Below are 15507 nucleotides of genomic sequence, written 5' to 3'. Positions count from 1 at the left end.
GAGAGTCAGAAGCAGGAAGACCCTCCCTGCTCTCTCCTCTGGGTGGGCTGTCGTGAGCCCAGAGAGATGACTTCTCTGTGCCCTGGTTGGGGGGGGGGCAGTGGGGACGGACAAGGACGAGCAGAAAGCCTACAAGTGCCACCACGAACAGTCGGATTATAGGGCCGGGGCAGAGGAGGACAGGAGCACAGGCAGAGTTTCCCGCTACTGTGCTCCCCTCCTGCCCCCAAAGAACCTACAACAGCCACGCTCAGAAATTCGGCAGCTGGCAGGCCGAAAGAAGGAACCAAGGGCCCCACGGCCACGTTGCAAACACATCAACTTGAAAATATCCACGGGTGCTGTGACTGCTCTGAGCAGTACCCTACCCACAGGCCTCAGGATGCAATCTTCTACAGAAAAATCTGCCTTTACAGGCGGGTTTATCTGCCACAGGCTCTGAGATAAAATTCCCCTCAATTACTGACCTGCAGCTAAGATTCTAATCTTGGTCACACCCAGGCAGGTTTATCACACTCAGCGAGGGTCCAGATGGGAGGGGATTCAGACAACCCTGACATTTCAAAAAAGGAATTTCTGGCTTAAGTTTGTGGTCGAAATACACCAGGACAAAGCTGTGGGTCCATCCACAGTAGGGCCGTGACTTCCTCTGGCAAACACATCTTCAGTGATGATGCAAAACCTGACGGAAAGGGACTTACTTGGAAGAACCAAGATGGGTACTGAGTTGAGGTGACAAGAGCCAGAGAGACAAGGTCTCCACCAGAAATGGTGACCAAGAGTTCTGGACTGACGCTCGGGGGAAACAGGTTTTTTTTTTTTTACTAAGAAAATAATGGCAAAAACGCTGAGTAATGGATGGCCACCAGCATATCCGGAACCTTGACACCACGCTCCCTGCAGAGCATTTACAACAAAGGACACAATTCTAACTTTCACAACAACTCTCTGATATGGGTCTTAAAGATATGGAAACTGAGGTCCAAGGTCAGGTAAGCAAGGGGGCCCAAAGTCTCACACAGCCAGCACCCAAACCCAGGTCAGCTCAGCTCTGAACACCATTACACCAGACTGTCTACAAACTGAGGACAGTCCCATGCGAGGATTCCAGGATTGTTGCAGAAAAAATGGGGTCATTCTGGAAAATGAGACAGGCCCCAGGGTGTATGGGGTTGTTAGTTTTTAATGGGCTGGGTAATTTCATATGCTAATGAGTGGGAGGGATATTCTATCTTGGAGAAGGGATGGGGATTTCCAGGAATTGGGGCACCGCCCACTTTTGGCCTCGAACTGCCATGGTGCCAGTGGGCGTGTCCTTAACATGCTAATATTACAATGAGTGCATAATGAGGCTCGAGGTCTAAGCCCCGGAAGTCAAATCATCCGCCACCTTGGGCGCAGTAGGTTCTAGCCAGTTTACGTCGTATCCTCAACGGCTGCGTCACTGTTTTAACAGCTGTGCCCTGCCCCCTTCCCTCCTGTCTCAGGGTGACCCAGCAGGGTTTGCTGCGCCTTATGTACAAGGGTCTGACGCTCCTACTAACCAGCATCACGCATACGGAGAAATGCTAAAAACAGCTAAAAACACGGCTGGGGACGGAGGCAGCGGCCAGGTTATAAAGGGCCTTGTAAGCAAAGCTAAGTCATATTATATCATAAAGGCAACCAAAAAGCTAAGAAAAGTCTTCAGCAGGAGCGTTCCGTGGTCAAACTGGCTAGAAAAATCACTGTGGCATCACTACGGAGAATGGACATCACCAAGGGACCAAAGGAGCAGCCACTGCTGTTAGGGACCACGGCAGTAATCCGGGCAAGAGGAGAGAGGCCAAGTGCAGAACAGTGTAGACCTGAGGGCTCCACCCAGGGGCTGCGGGAGACGCCAGCTTTGCGACACTAACCACCATCTCCGGTTCCGAGCCCTAGAACACCGGCCCCGTTGTTCTGAGCCCCATAACAACGCTTTCAGAAGAGAATTTCCATCCAGGCCCTTGAAGCAAACCTTGCCTTTGGCCCAGGACCAGCAAAGATGAAAAGGAATGTCTGAGTCCTTTAGCAACCTCCTACGTGTCCCCTCTCCCGACAAACAGCCTTTTTCTCATTATAAGAGCCTCTTCGGGGTGTGTCCGGGCAGCCAGAGGCCCATCTGACCCAGGTAAGAAGCAATTAAGACTAATTAGCCCAGCCTGAGCAGTGGCAACCGTCATGCGGCAGTTTCAAATAAACCAGAACTGGCCAGAGGCTGCAGCTTCCCTTGCTTTAAATAATAGGATCTGTGTCCTGAAACACCCCCAAAGGTGCTCTCCAGTTGTGCTACTCAAAGTGTGGGCCCAAGACCAGCAGCATCTCCTTGTCAGACCTTTTGAGAAATGCAGGCTCTCAGGCCTCACCCCAGACCCTCAGAATCCAAATCTGCATTTAGTAAGATGCTCAGGTGATCTGTACCCATGGGTCAGAAAGCCTTTTTTTTTTTTTTAATTTTCTTGGCTGTGCCGCACGGCATTTGGGATCTTTAGTTCCCCAACCAGGGACAGAACCCATGCCCCTTGCACGGGAAGCGTGGAGTCTTAACCACTGGATGGCCAGGGAAGTCCAGAAAGCCTTGACCACGGTGCTGCAACCAGGCAGCCTTGTAGTTGATCTCAGAGGGGCCCAGGGAAAGAGGTTTCTCTCACCCAGCAGCACCCCATCAATGGAAGCCCAGTTAACGAGCAGCTCTCAGCATTCAACTTGGCATGATCCCTAGAACATGTGGGATGTAAACTCCACTAACAGAGTGTATACAAGATGCCAGCTACCCTCACAGGAACCCTCGGAAACTTAGGAAGATTCTGCAACTCGCCCAGGGTCTCACAGGCAGCAGGGGCTGAGCCAGGATTTGAACCCAGAGCTGCCAGACTCTTGCCCTGAACTCTGCGGCCCACATGGGGGGGAGGTTCTGCCCCCATCTCTGAACACGGTCAGAGCAGTGCACACCAGTGGTAGCCGCAGGGCTCACGTTCCAGCCCACAAACCAAACCACACAATGCATCCAGCATCCCCTTGGAACCAATAAACTGCCTTGAGATGTGGTGGCCACATCCCCACTGCATGTTTTTCCTAACACAGTTGGTATCTGGCAAGACCACCCCGGGCTCTCTCTCTGCCATCAAGTTCATACTGCAGTCAAGACCCTGGGCCAACTGCCGTGCCCATGTCACTCACCACTCAGCCCGCAACAGTCTCTTCCTCATCTGGCCATGGTAAAACATGCCTGAGCTCCACCTCCACCCCGTAACTGTGATCAAGGGACCCCTCTGGGCAAACTGGAACACCAGCTACCACCCTCCCCCATCCTACCTTTTTACCATCTCCATACCTCTCTTCTCGGATTAAACAGGCTCAAAATGAGGTCTAATTCCAAAACCTGTGTTCCTTCCATGACCCTGCGTAGCCTCACATAATCCACGAAGAAAAAAGAAAAAAGAAAGGTAAACTAAATCCAATCTAATTCCAGAATTTAATCATGACTTGCAAACTTTAAAACCCCTTAGGGTACTCAAATGCTTTCCTACTCAAATTGTGCCTCAGAGGCCAGCAGTATCAGCATCTCCTGGGAGCTAGTTAGACAATGCAGAGTCTCAGGCCCCACCCCAGACCCACTGAATCCAAATCTGCATTTTAACAAGAACCCTATGTGATTTGCATGCACCTTAATATGTGAGATGTGCTGTCCTTAATGTCCTATATGGTAATGTTGTACAGGTAGATTCTATGTGCCTACACCAAGCGGGAGGCCCCAGGCATCCAGGACCTTCTTTATAATACGAAAATATTAGACTGAGTACCAGATTAGTAGATTTTGTGTGAAGTATGTCCTTGATTATCCAAAACTCAACAGTTTTATTTTTCACTCCAAACACCACAAAGGCTTGTAGCTATTTATCAATAAAACACTTGCTAAATGAGAACAGTGGCCTTCAACTTCCTATTTCTATTTCTACATTATATTGTGAATCAAAAACAAATGACACTCTTCCATGAACCACTGCTAAAATAAGGAGCCTCTGTTATGATTAAATTAGGACAAGGACTCGTTTCTGTAGAATTTTTCAAATATCATCTCTAAAGAGTTTTTACAACTTAATTAGGTTTTTTGTTGACTAATCCGGGAGTTCCCTGGGCATCTGAAGAGCAAATGAGAAAGGTGGAGGAATCAAGGCATTTGAGAAAGAACAATGGATGCACAATGTCTGGAAGGGCTTTCATTCCAACAGAACAAGTGTGAAACTGAAGTCTCTTAGAGAAATCACCTGCCAGAGTCACCTGGAGGGGCTGGCACATCCCCGAGGCACACTCCAGAGAAGACCTTGGCTCCAGGTCTCAACTTATCCCCTGAGACTTGCGGAGAGCCTGGCATACACAGTAGGTGCTCCAATATAAATATTTGTTTTTGTTGAACCAAACGTTGACAGATGTATTTACCACAAAGAAAAAAAAAATCACAGGAAGTCTGGGATCAGGCCAAGTATCACTGGTGTGCCCCGCATCACACTAGATGCCAAGAGAGCTTGTGGGAGGGAGAGCTGATTTGAAAGCACAGTAAGAGCTCATCCTGGTCTCAGGAGCCATGGGCACCTGCTGAGGCTGAAGTCCAAGGGAGCTCGTCAGACATGCAGAGTCCCAAGCCTCACCCCAGATCTACTGAGTCAGAATCTGCATCCAACAAGATCCAGAAGCCTTGCTCTAGAGGCATCAAAATCAGCTTGAGAAGCACCACTCTAGGCATGGCCATAAAATACTGAGATTGAACTGGAACAAAAACGGGGCATCCCCCTGAGTCAGGACACACCTGGTGGTCACCAGAGCTGTCCACATACATTCAGCTCACTCCTTCTCTCCTTCTGGGCACATGGCAGGATTGCATTTCCCCACCCACTTGAAGTTAGGTGTGGCTGGGCTTTTATCAATGAGATCTGAGCACAAATGCCATGTGTCACTTCTGGGAAGACGCTTTAAGAACCATGTGCTGTTGATCAGCAGAAAGATTACAGACAGTGGTTGCTCCCTCATCTTGGGTCCTGGACGGTCTTGCAGCCCCAAACCAACTCACAACAGACTTGCAGCATGAGGAAGAAGCAAACCTACGTTGTTTTTAAGCACTGAGATTTGGGGGCTGTTTGTTATGGCAGCATTTCTAACCCATCCTGACTGACACAGCATATAAGCCCCCAACACTGCCATCTTCAGAGCATCTCTGTTCCTCCCCCATTGAGATCCGCTTAAACGCAACATGACTTGAGGATAGGACCTCTTTTTAAATCCCAAACAGCATTACTTAACTCAATTACCTTCTATACTCTTCAGACTTCACTCCAGCCATCATCTTATTTTCTCCTTTCCCCAGATTTCCCCACATATTAATGCTTTTATCTTACCATACCGTATGCTTTTTGGTAAGCTGCTTTACATCCTTTTCTCAACAAGGTGATAGACAGACAGTCACACATACAGACACACCAGACGTGGATCCAAATGAATTTTGGCTGTTTCCAAAAAAATCAAATTCACCCCTCAAAAGACAAAGATTTGCTGTTACTAAGGATATCTAAAAGAACGTGGCCCTGGGCCAGGCAAGTATTCCTTCAACCTGTTCTTTGCACAAAAGGATCCATGGGACACAGTCTCTGCTCTTAAAAAGCAATTCATTCTTGGAAACACCATCTCTTTTTGCCTTGTCATAAGGTGAAATCTGAACCATGCTAACTCCATGAAAACACTTAGCATCACTGACAAAAATGTTTTATTCTTAAACTTCTGCTGAGCCCCTTTTGCATGGCTGGCCTTGTGTGAAGAACAGGTGAATCTTATTTTAACCAGTTCCTCTTGGTAGGCAGGTGGGGTGTGGCCAATTGAGCTATATTAGAAACAGGCTGCAATGGGTATTCTGAGGCTTACAGCTTACCTACCAGATGCTTTCTGAATCCAAATTTCTAGATGTAGAATTGCTGGATCAGAGGGCACATACACTGTTAAGGTTTTAAGGTATATTGCCAAATTACACTCCAGGAAGCACAGGGCAATTTTCCTACACCCTTGCCAATACTCATTCTTTTTTTTTTTTTTGACACTTTTCATTTAAGCTACCTTTTTTAAAAATGTGCAATTCTTTGACTACTAGTGAGACTGAATATGCTGATGACTTTGCATCTTTTATTATAGAGTGTCTATCCAAGTCCATTGCCCATTCTTGTACTGGTGTGTTCCTTTTTTGGATTTTTTAAAAAATAACTTAGAACTTTCTGCATTAAGGACATTAACTTTTTCACAATTTTTATTTGCCTTTTACCTCATTTTTTAAAGGAAGAGGTCTCTGGTGGCAGAATGGGCGATTCACAGATGAGGACAATACCACAGGGACAGTGCATCACAACTGACCTGCAGAGGTGAGGCCCCCTCGCCCTCCCCAGTCAATCTACCAGCAAGTCCTTTTGACTCAACCCTCAAAATACATTCCAAATCCATCCACTTCTCTCTCAGCATCTCCACACTCCCACCAGCCTGCTCCCAGCTTCCTAACTTATCTGCTTGCTTCCCTCCCTACACTCTTCAAATCCATCCTCCACACTGCAGCCCAGGTGAGCTTTCCAAAACAAATCAGAGCACGCCAACCCATCAATCAAACCGAAAGCTACCAACCACTAAAAAGAAAAGATAATTAGGGAATGTGACAGAGGTGCTAAATATTGCTATCATATTACAATATATACATGTATCAAATTAACACGTTGTATACCTTAACTTTACACAAGATGGCATGTCAAATGAATTCAATTAAAAGAAGCCACTGGTAGCTTCAAATCAGCCACGGCAGGAGTACTTACACCCCAGAAATTGGCAAACACGACAAGTCAGAACTTCTCTCACTTCACCTCCCACCCTCCATCCGCCAAAGCTGATTGTTAAACATTTACCAACACACCAGTGGAGGCAAAAGAAGCTTCAGCCAGTGTCAGAGAATGACGCTCCAATTTTGTCCTCCCAAAAACTGCTGAGGAGGAGGAGAGGGAGGGACCCTTCAGACAGGAGACTGTCTCTGGCAAAAGTATGGATAGACAGAGACCCACGCGGGGAGCACAGCTCAGCAGATGCCCAAAGGACATCAAGGAACAGCTGGGCCCTTGGAATGATGATTTTGCAGTTAAGTCCCCCAGACCATAAATGCAAACCTGGGGAAAGGCAAGCAACCTCAAATTATTGGACAGTTCATTTCTTCCGCCATGCAGGATAGCGACTCAAAATACAAGTTCGTAGAGAAAAATCAAGTTACATATATGGGGGGTGGGGGAGACAACTATCCAACTTACCTGCCTCCCTCTCTGTCACATCCCAACCTCTCTTCCTCCCTGCTCTCTAACCACTCTGGAATATTCTGGTTCTCTGAAATCTATCAAACATACGCTGCTCTTCAGGGTTATCTGCATCTGTAGTGCAAATACTCACACACACACACCCAGATCCTCACACAGCTGGCTCCTGTGCATCACACAGGTCTCTGCTCACACATACCCTCCTTGGGGAAGCCTTCTCTGACAGTTTCTGGAACCCCTCCCTTCCTGCACCCCACACCCCTAATTTGTCACAGTACCCTGTTTTACTGGCCCCACACCACTTTAAAAGTATACGTATATATAAATATATATATATATATTTTTTTTTTTTTTTGCTAGTTTACCATCTCCCCAACTAAAAGGTAAGCGTCTTTTCTATGCCTTTCACTGCTTCACCTCCAGCAGTGCTCACAGCCCATCGCCGTCGGCACTCAGTTAGGGGTTGTTGAATGAATGATCAACTCTTGAACAGGGACTGGCCAACTACACACAGCCCATAAGCTAAGAATGGCCTATCCTTTTTTTTTTTTTTTTTTTTTTGCGGTACGTGGGCCTCTCACTGTTGTCGCCTCTGCCGTTGCGGAGCACGGGCTCCGGACGCGCAGGCTCAGCGGCCATGGCTCACGGGCCCAGCCGCTCCGCGGCATGTGGGATCTTCCCAGACCGGGGCACGAACCCGCGTCCCCTGCATCGGCAGGCCAACTCTCAACCACTGCGCCACCAGGGAAGCCCGGCCTATCCATCTTAAATGGTTGAAAACAAAGCGAAAGAAGAAGGACAATTCATGGCACAGATTCAAACCTCAGTGTCCATAAATAAAGTTTTATCGGAACACAACCACACCCGCTGGTTTGGGGCTCCTCTCTAGCTGCTTCGTGCTCCGCGGGCAGAGCTGAGCCACTGGGACAGAGACCATATGGGCGCTCTCACGGCTTCTCGCTGCCTGCAGCACGCTGCACATCGCAGTGAAGCAGCTGTAACTTGAGTGTGCCTCTTGGCCTGCAAAGCCTAAAATGTTTCCTGGCCCTTTACAGAAAACGTTTGCCAATGCAGGTGAAGAAGGAGAAGGCTTTGAGAAATGTTTCTAAGGCAGAGCAGACCAGGCTCGCCACCCAAATGAACAGGAGAGAAAAGGTAAGAGGGGGGCAAAGTCAGGTGACACGGTAGAGGGATGGTGGCGACACGCACAAGGGTTTGGAGGGTGGGGGGAGAAGGCAGTGAAAGGAGGGGAGAGATTAAGAGTTTAGTTTGGACAGGTAAGTCCCTGGGGACTGAGTCTGGAGACCAGCTCAAGAACCGAGGGGGACTTCCCTGGTGGCACAGTGGTTGAGAGTCCGCCTGCCGATGCAGGGGACGCAGGTTCGTGCCCCGGTCCAGGAAGATCCCATATGCCGCGGAGCGCCGTGAGCCATGGCCGCCGGGCCTGCGCGTCCAGAGCCTGTGCTCCGCAACGGGAGAGGCCACAACAGTGAGAGGCCCGCGTACCGCAAAAAAAAAAAAAAAAAAAAAAAAAAGAACCAAGGGGAATACAGTGAACCAGGAAGTTAACCTAATAAAACAGATCTTTACCAGATGGAAGACAGGAGAGACACTAAATGTGGAGGGAGGACGTGGGTGAGTCCTCTGAGGAATCCACACGAACCTGGCACAATTCACACACCTGTCGCAACTGAACCTACACAATGTCACCCACGCTCTGGTCCTCCAAAGGACAAGCCAGGCCGACCTGCTGGCCACCATTTCTATTTCTCTCCATGGGGACAAACACCACCCAGAAGCCTTGCCACTGTAGGAAAGAGCGGAATCTACTCATTTTGCAATTAAGGACCGGGGGACCCGTGCTGACATTCTGTTCGAAAGCTTGTCACGTGCCGCCTGGCTGCTGGGAGTAATAAGCGGGCAAACTGGGAGAACGCCGTCCCCTGGAGTGGCCCGACAAAAATCCTGACACCTAACTTGTGTCCAAGCCTTCCTGGTTTATCAAACCTCTTCTTTCACCAGCCACGTAGGGACCAGCATCCGTCCTCGTAGACGAGGTCAACCAGGCTGTCAGATAAAAGCTGGGCGTTTTCAGGCTGGGAAGAGAGTACAAGCGGGTCAGCATCTCATTCATGTTTCTAGCTGGTAATGGACCGCAGGGATTCACGTGGTGGTTAACAGATGTCAGGGATTCCTGCCGACTTGTTGCTAAGGGAACTTTTGTGAAGATGCCCCGAATCCAGAGAATCCAACAAGCCCTGCCGACTGCTCTGAAGTCCCGAGGGGTGGCCAGTTGACCAGACCAGCACAGAGCAGTGCAGAGGGGGGGACGCCCCTCCGGATCAGAGGCAGACAGAGTATGGGCCAAAGGTAGAGTTTCACACGGCACAGGAGCCACAAACGCGGGCCACAGCCCCCAAATCAAAGGGCAGGATGACTTCGTGAAGATGGCAGAAAGCACCTTAATCTTTTGCATGCTCTGCAAACCACCATCCCTAATTATACCTTTTGTGAAAGAGCTGACGACCGCCTTAAAAATTACGGGCGTGAGGAACAAGGTCACACCCATTTTAGATAATTTCCACGTAACAGAAAGAAAGGCCCTGTATTAAAATCAATTTGTAAAAAAAAAAAAAAAAAAAAAAAAATCAATTTGTATAACATATCAAGCATCTACTAGATGTCAGGCAGCTCGGATACACCATGTCCATTAACAACCAGCACCAAGTAGCCCCGACCTGAAGAAGCTGGGCTGGTTTGTCAGTGGCCCAGGGGACATACCCAGGCTTCAGGGACAGGAAAACCTAGTTTCAAAATCAGCTGCACCATTTATTGTGTGGCCTTTATAAAGAAATCCCTGGCGTCTTTAAAAACAAAAACGAACAACAAACAACAACAACAAAAACCTCCAAGGATGGCGATGGAGAATTTCCTAGCAGAATGGCCAAATCTGTTCGTTCTACCGCCCCCCCGCCGAGACTCTCTCAACGGTCTGGCCTGGCACCGCTTCCTCTCTAATGGATCACCTGTCCCAGGGTGTTCTCCCTACCCTTTTGAGGTAGCTAGTCTGCAAAACAGCCTCAATGAACCTTGCCTCGCTGTATACACACCTGTATGCACCTCCCTCCCACACTGTGACTCACTTTACCCATGGAATGTGGCAGAAGTGATGCGCCAGTTCCGAGCCTACGCCTGAAGAAGACCTGGCAACTTGCACTTTTGTGTTAAGAAGCCAGCATGTTAAACACTCCAACTCCCTGCTGAAGAGAAAGGCCATGCAGAAAGGCACCCGAGGATGACACCACGCAGAGAGAAAGGCCATATGGAAGGCACCAGGCATGTGAGTGAAGACACCATTTTGGAGGTTCCAGCCCAGCTGAGCCGCCAGGACCCCAGCTGCAGCCACCATCTAACTGCAAATGCACGAGAGACACCAAGATCGACCGGCAGAAGAAGCGCCCGGCTGAGCCCCGTCAACCCACAGAAATGTGTGAGATAATAACAAATGGTTGTTTTGCGACACTAAGTTTTGGGGTGGCTTGTTACATAGCAATGGATAAAATATTATCCCTTAACGATCCACAGCACAGCCCACTTCCCCAGCCCCACATCTCTCTGCCCCAGCCACACCTTGTAAATGCCTGCAGCACCATCACCTGAACCCAAAATGGGAGAACAGAAGGTGAAGAGAAGGAGGTGCAAGGGTGACCCTCTGCAGCTGACTAGTTCAGCCGGCAGTGTCATATTCTGTTAGTACCTCTTGAGTACCTTGCAAGTGACCTTGCAGCCAGATCGCGGATTCTGAGAACAGCACCTCCATCAAGGAAAGCTCTGTCGTGTATGCATTCCAATCTTATTACCCTCCAGAATTATTTCCCAAAAGCTCTGGTGGTTTTTGCAGATGCCTTACAGTATCTTCCAGAGCCCTAATTTCTTCTCTTCATTCGAGGGAAGAGCATCACCTCAGCTCCTCCTAGACCATGTCTCTCTCAGATCCTTGACCTCTTCATGGCTGAACAGACCCTCAGGAAAGATGTTTCTGGCTGCTTTTATCTAAGGGCCTTGATAACTCGTGGGCAGCTGTGGGTCTTATCAGTTAGGCCTCCTCCCTTCTCTGGGAGGAGCTGGCTCCCCTCCACCTGGCACCCTCTGGAAGGCTGCCCCACTCACTGAATAGCAGGATCCTTGTGGCCAGTCCTTGCCCGCCAGGGCTCCCCCCAGCTCTGCTTGGCACAGGTTCTCCTGGAGGCCGCCCTCTGCAAGCCAAGTATGTTCTGCCCTGTCCCCCCATTTCCTTGGGGTCTTGACCAAAGAGATTTCCCCAGGAACCAGGACCAGAACCTCCACCAAACTGGCCTCTCCACAGGGGCAGGCCACCAGGGTGGATCTTTGGGCCCTCTCAGTTAGCTCCCAACTCCCCGCCACGGGGTATGCTTCCTGCAAACCAGGGCCTCTCAGTTCCCCTTTTTTCACATGAACGAGGAGGAAATCCTCAGGGCGTGCGCCTTTTGCACACACCGCCCTCAATCTTTAGCGTGTTCTTGCCAAGATGGGGTTTCCTGACGTCACTCTTTCCGCCAGAGGGCAAACGGCGCGCTGGGGTGGGGGTTATGCTGGCAGTGCCATTCTCAGCTGTGCACCCACTGTCCCACTCCTGCCGCAGGAGGCTGGTGTAGCCCCTTCTGTCTGTACTTGTATCTGCGACAGCTCCCCTGGCCTTCTGAACTCCATGCCCCCAGCAAGCTCAGTGCCAGGCGCCCACTAGCAGAGGCTTACCAGCTCTAGTAAGTGGGCCCTTCTCTGGCCTCCTGGCTTCTGCACTAACACCTGGCTGGCACTCCTTCAGTGCCATATGCTGGCCAGTCCACCACCGGCATCCCTCAGGAGTTCTGCATTCTCCCCCTAACCTAGCCTGTCTTTGGGGAGTCACCCCATTCCAAGGGACCCTACCTGCATCTCCTCCATCCCTCCCCAGCCTCAGCCTTGAGGTCCAGCCTGCTCAGGGAAGAGGTTCCCAGAGACAAAAGGGCCTGATCTGTGATCCTCCCTGTGGAAGATGCATCTGCTCTGGCCCTGAAAAGAGTCGCAGGGCTCAGGCCTACTCCTGTCTCCACCTGTGGGAAAACCAGCGGGCTCTGAGTGAAATCAAACCCCAGGCTTCGCAGGAGAGATGTTCCAGTAGGAAGGAGCAGCTGCCCTCACTGGAGCCCCAGCATCCCTGCCTCCTTCATGGGTGTGGTCACTGGCAGGCGGACCTCGGGGGCTGCACTGGCCCTTTCCCACAGGGATCCAGACCCTTTCTTTACTTGCCTTCTGGTACAGCTGGGCCAAGGATATTGGGTTTAAAAGAGACATAGGCACAGAGGGTAGCATTCAGCCAGCTGAGCTGCTAACCAGCTACGCAAGCATTACTCCCTGGCCGACTGCCTTCACCTGTCTCATATTCAGTTTGCCTGCCTGTAAAATGGGGATAGTGCCTCCCCCTTCCCAGGGCTGTCTGGGGAATTGGTGACACTGTATGGACCATGCCTGGTGCCTAGTAGGTGCTTAACAAACGTAAGCCCCTCTAGGGGTACGACTCACACAGATGGGTACTTGCCTGAAAGCACCTTAGGCAACGTACATGCCACGAACTGTGACTGACACACCCACAGCTGTCCTAGCTGATCATTCTGCTTGTCCCCTGGGTGGTTTGATTCACCCTCCCTTTCCTCCCGGGAAGAAAAAGCAAAGACGCTTCACTCTTGCTAACACAGCCGACAAACCCACCAGTCTCACCCCCACCCAACGCACAGCTGGCTGAGTCCAGCCAGGGACACTCCTCACCAGACATCCAATAGCCAAATTTCCACATCAGTGTTTCCTGGAAAAGCGTGGCCACCAGAGGACTCTACGACAGGAGTCTCTGCCAGGGCTGCTGGGCTAGAAACAAGGAGGCTCCGGGTCTTCGTAAGAAGCAATTCACTTGCTTTCTTCCACACCTGAATCTCAGGAAGGGAACTAGCAAAGCTGAGGAACACCTGAGCCTCTCCTAGGCAGCCAGGCTCTCAAACGACAGAACCACGAAGGTGCCTGAATATACTCAGCTGACAGCCCAGGAAGGCTCCTTCCAGCCTCACCTTGGTCAAATGCTACTAATCCATGTAGGAGGGATTTTGTCCTCTGGACCTGAAAGAAACGTCACGTGCCTCTAAGAGGCCAGGCTCTATTTTGATAATGTTTCCACAGGATATTTCTCAGGCAAACTCACCCATAACCGTTTCACCGCTACCTAGCTTTCTTTCTGTCTTTTTTGAGTTGCACAGAGCATTTTCAGTCAAAATTTGCTACTTTGTTCTTTGTGAAGTAGGTGGGGGGGGGAGGGTAGTTTATTAATCAGTTCAGTCTCTATGATTTGGACAGTTTTGCCAGAATACGTCCGTCTACTCACAGCCTTCACAACAATCTTGGGGTCGGGCAGCCTTTCACTAAAGGGGACACCCTGTAAAAGCCCACCCCACACGCCACCAAAGGACTTGAGGAACTTAGAATCCCACTCAGGCTATGACCATGAGCTCGGCGATGAGAGGACATCGAGGCCTCCCAACTGTCACCCAGAAAATAAACAGCCAGCCGACTTGGCTCAGCAGGTCCTGTGAAGCCCGGGGCCAGGCCAGAACACCAGGACAAGCCACATTTCAGGCTCTGAACCCTGGCCTCGGGGAGCTGGGCCAGGGGTCGGGGCGCTGGCCGGGGGCTGCAGCACCCCTGGATCAAGCCTGCTGACGGGGCTCGGGCTGGTGGCTAGCCAGGCTCAGCTGACCAGTAAGTGGGCGGCCAGGCAGCTGACCCGCCGCAGCACGACCGTCCACGGGTCGGCAGGCTCGGGGCTCCGGGGCCCAAGCGGTGCCACTTTTCCCAGCCCCATCCTCCGTGAGTCTTCCCTGGACCGCCGGACGCCGCAACCCTCCTGCGGCCCCGGCCACCGCCGGGACGCGCCCGCCAGCTCCCGAACTCACACTGGCAACAAGTTCTCGCCTCCTCAGGGCGGCCACGATGTACTCGGGAGGCCCGGCACGGGGAACGCTCGGAGGGCGAGCCCCGCGCTGCCCACGCCCGGAGAGGCGCCCGCCGCCTCCGCCGCCCTCAGGAGCGCGCGGCTCTGGGTCGGGCGCGCAGCTGCGGCCCACGGGGCGCCCCTCGGGCAGGGGCGGCTCCGGCCTCCCGGGCGCGGGCAACAGGTATGCGAGCGCGCCGGTCTCCCAGCCCGGGCCCTCGCCCCTTACCTCCAGCAACTGCACGTAGCTCGCCGGGAACCAGCCGCGGAGCCCGTCCTCCTTCTCGCCTTCCCACCAGCCGCCGTCCGGGACCTGCAGCAGCGTGATGAGCTCGCCCGCGGCGAAGCGCAGCCCCTGGCCGTGCCGCTCCCCGGAGAAGGGGTACAGGGTCCGGCAGCGGGCGCCGGACATGGCCTTGGCGCCCGGGCTCACAGCGCAGCCTGCATCCCTGCCGAGCCCCGCAGTCTGGGCAGCGGTTCCGCGGGGTCCCAGGCGCCCGGCGCCCCGGGCTCCCGCGCTCTGGGCGCGCGCCGTCTCGGGGGTGCGCGGGGGTCCCCGGCTAGGCGGGGGACGCGCGCCCCGCGCAGGGAAGCTGAGACTTGCTGGCTTCGGAGCGAGCGGCAACGCCCCCGGGCCGGGCGGCTCGCGGCTCCCAGCTCGGGTCGGGGGGGGCGGGGCTCAGGGGGAGGAGACCCAGGCGCCGCGGGCTCCGGAGACAACTTCCCGGGGACGCGGAACGCGGGCGGCCGAGGCGAGGGCCGGCCAGAGCCGGGGCCGCCCTGGCGCGCGGAAATGCGCAGCTCCCCGCGGAGGTGGGACCCGGAGCATCCCCCTCGGCCCCGCTCCGCGGCGAGGGAGTGGCGGCGGACGTGGAGAAGGGGCTGGCAGCCGGGTAGCCTGCCGGGGGCTTTCGCGGCGCGAGGGGGCGGGACTGGGCGGGGGCTGGACCGGGGCGGCCACGCCCGCTGAGGGCCGGGCGCTCCCTAGCCGAGCGGGCGGGTCACTGGGGAGGGGTCTCCGGGCTCACACCCGCACCACTGAAAGCCGCGGGGATAGAAACGCCCTGCTCTACGCGTTTTGTAGGCCTCGTGGCCGGTGGTGGGCGGGCGCCTCCTCCGGGGTGT

The 15507-nt window shown here is 52.6% G+C and overlaps 1 protein-coding gene across 3 annotated transcripts in view; it reads right to left on the bottom strand.

Annotated features, from left to right (window-relative positions):
- The window catches only part of GAS7 (growth arrest specific 7), a 204258-nt gene extending 189024 nt beyond the window's left edge, over positions 1 to 15234 (bottom strand). For all 3 annotated transcript variants that reach the window (XM_082605550.1, XM_082605545.1, XM_082605546.1), the window contains exon 1: positions 14612 to 15234. In XM_082605550.1, the coding sequence (XP_082461676.1) occupies positions 14612 to 14794 (183 nt within the window). In that variant the 5' untranslated portion in view covers positions 14795 to 15234. The remainder of the gene's footprint in view (positions 1 to 14611) is intronic.
- Positions 15235 to 15507: the final 273 nt, after the last annotated feature.

The sequence above is a fragment of the Mesoplodon mirus genome, assembly GCF_964341445.2.
Source record: "Mesoplodon mirus genome assembly, chromosome: 18".
Taxonomy (NCBI): Eukaryota; Metazoa; Chordata; class Mammalia; order Artiodactyla; family Ziphiidae; genus Mesoplodon; species Mesoplodon mirus.
This window is presented reverse-complemented; position numbering and strand designations above follow the sequence as displayed.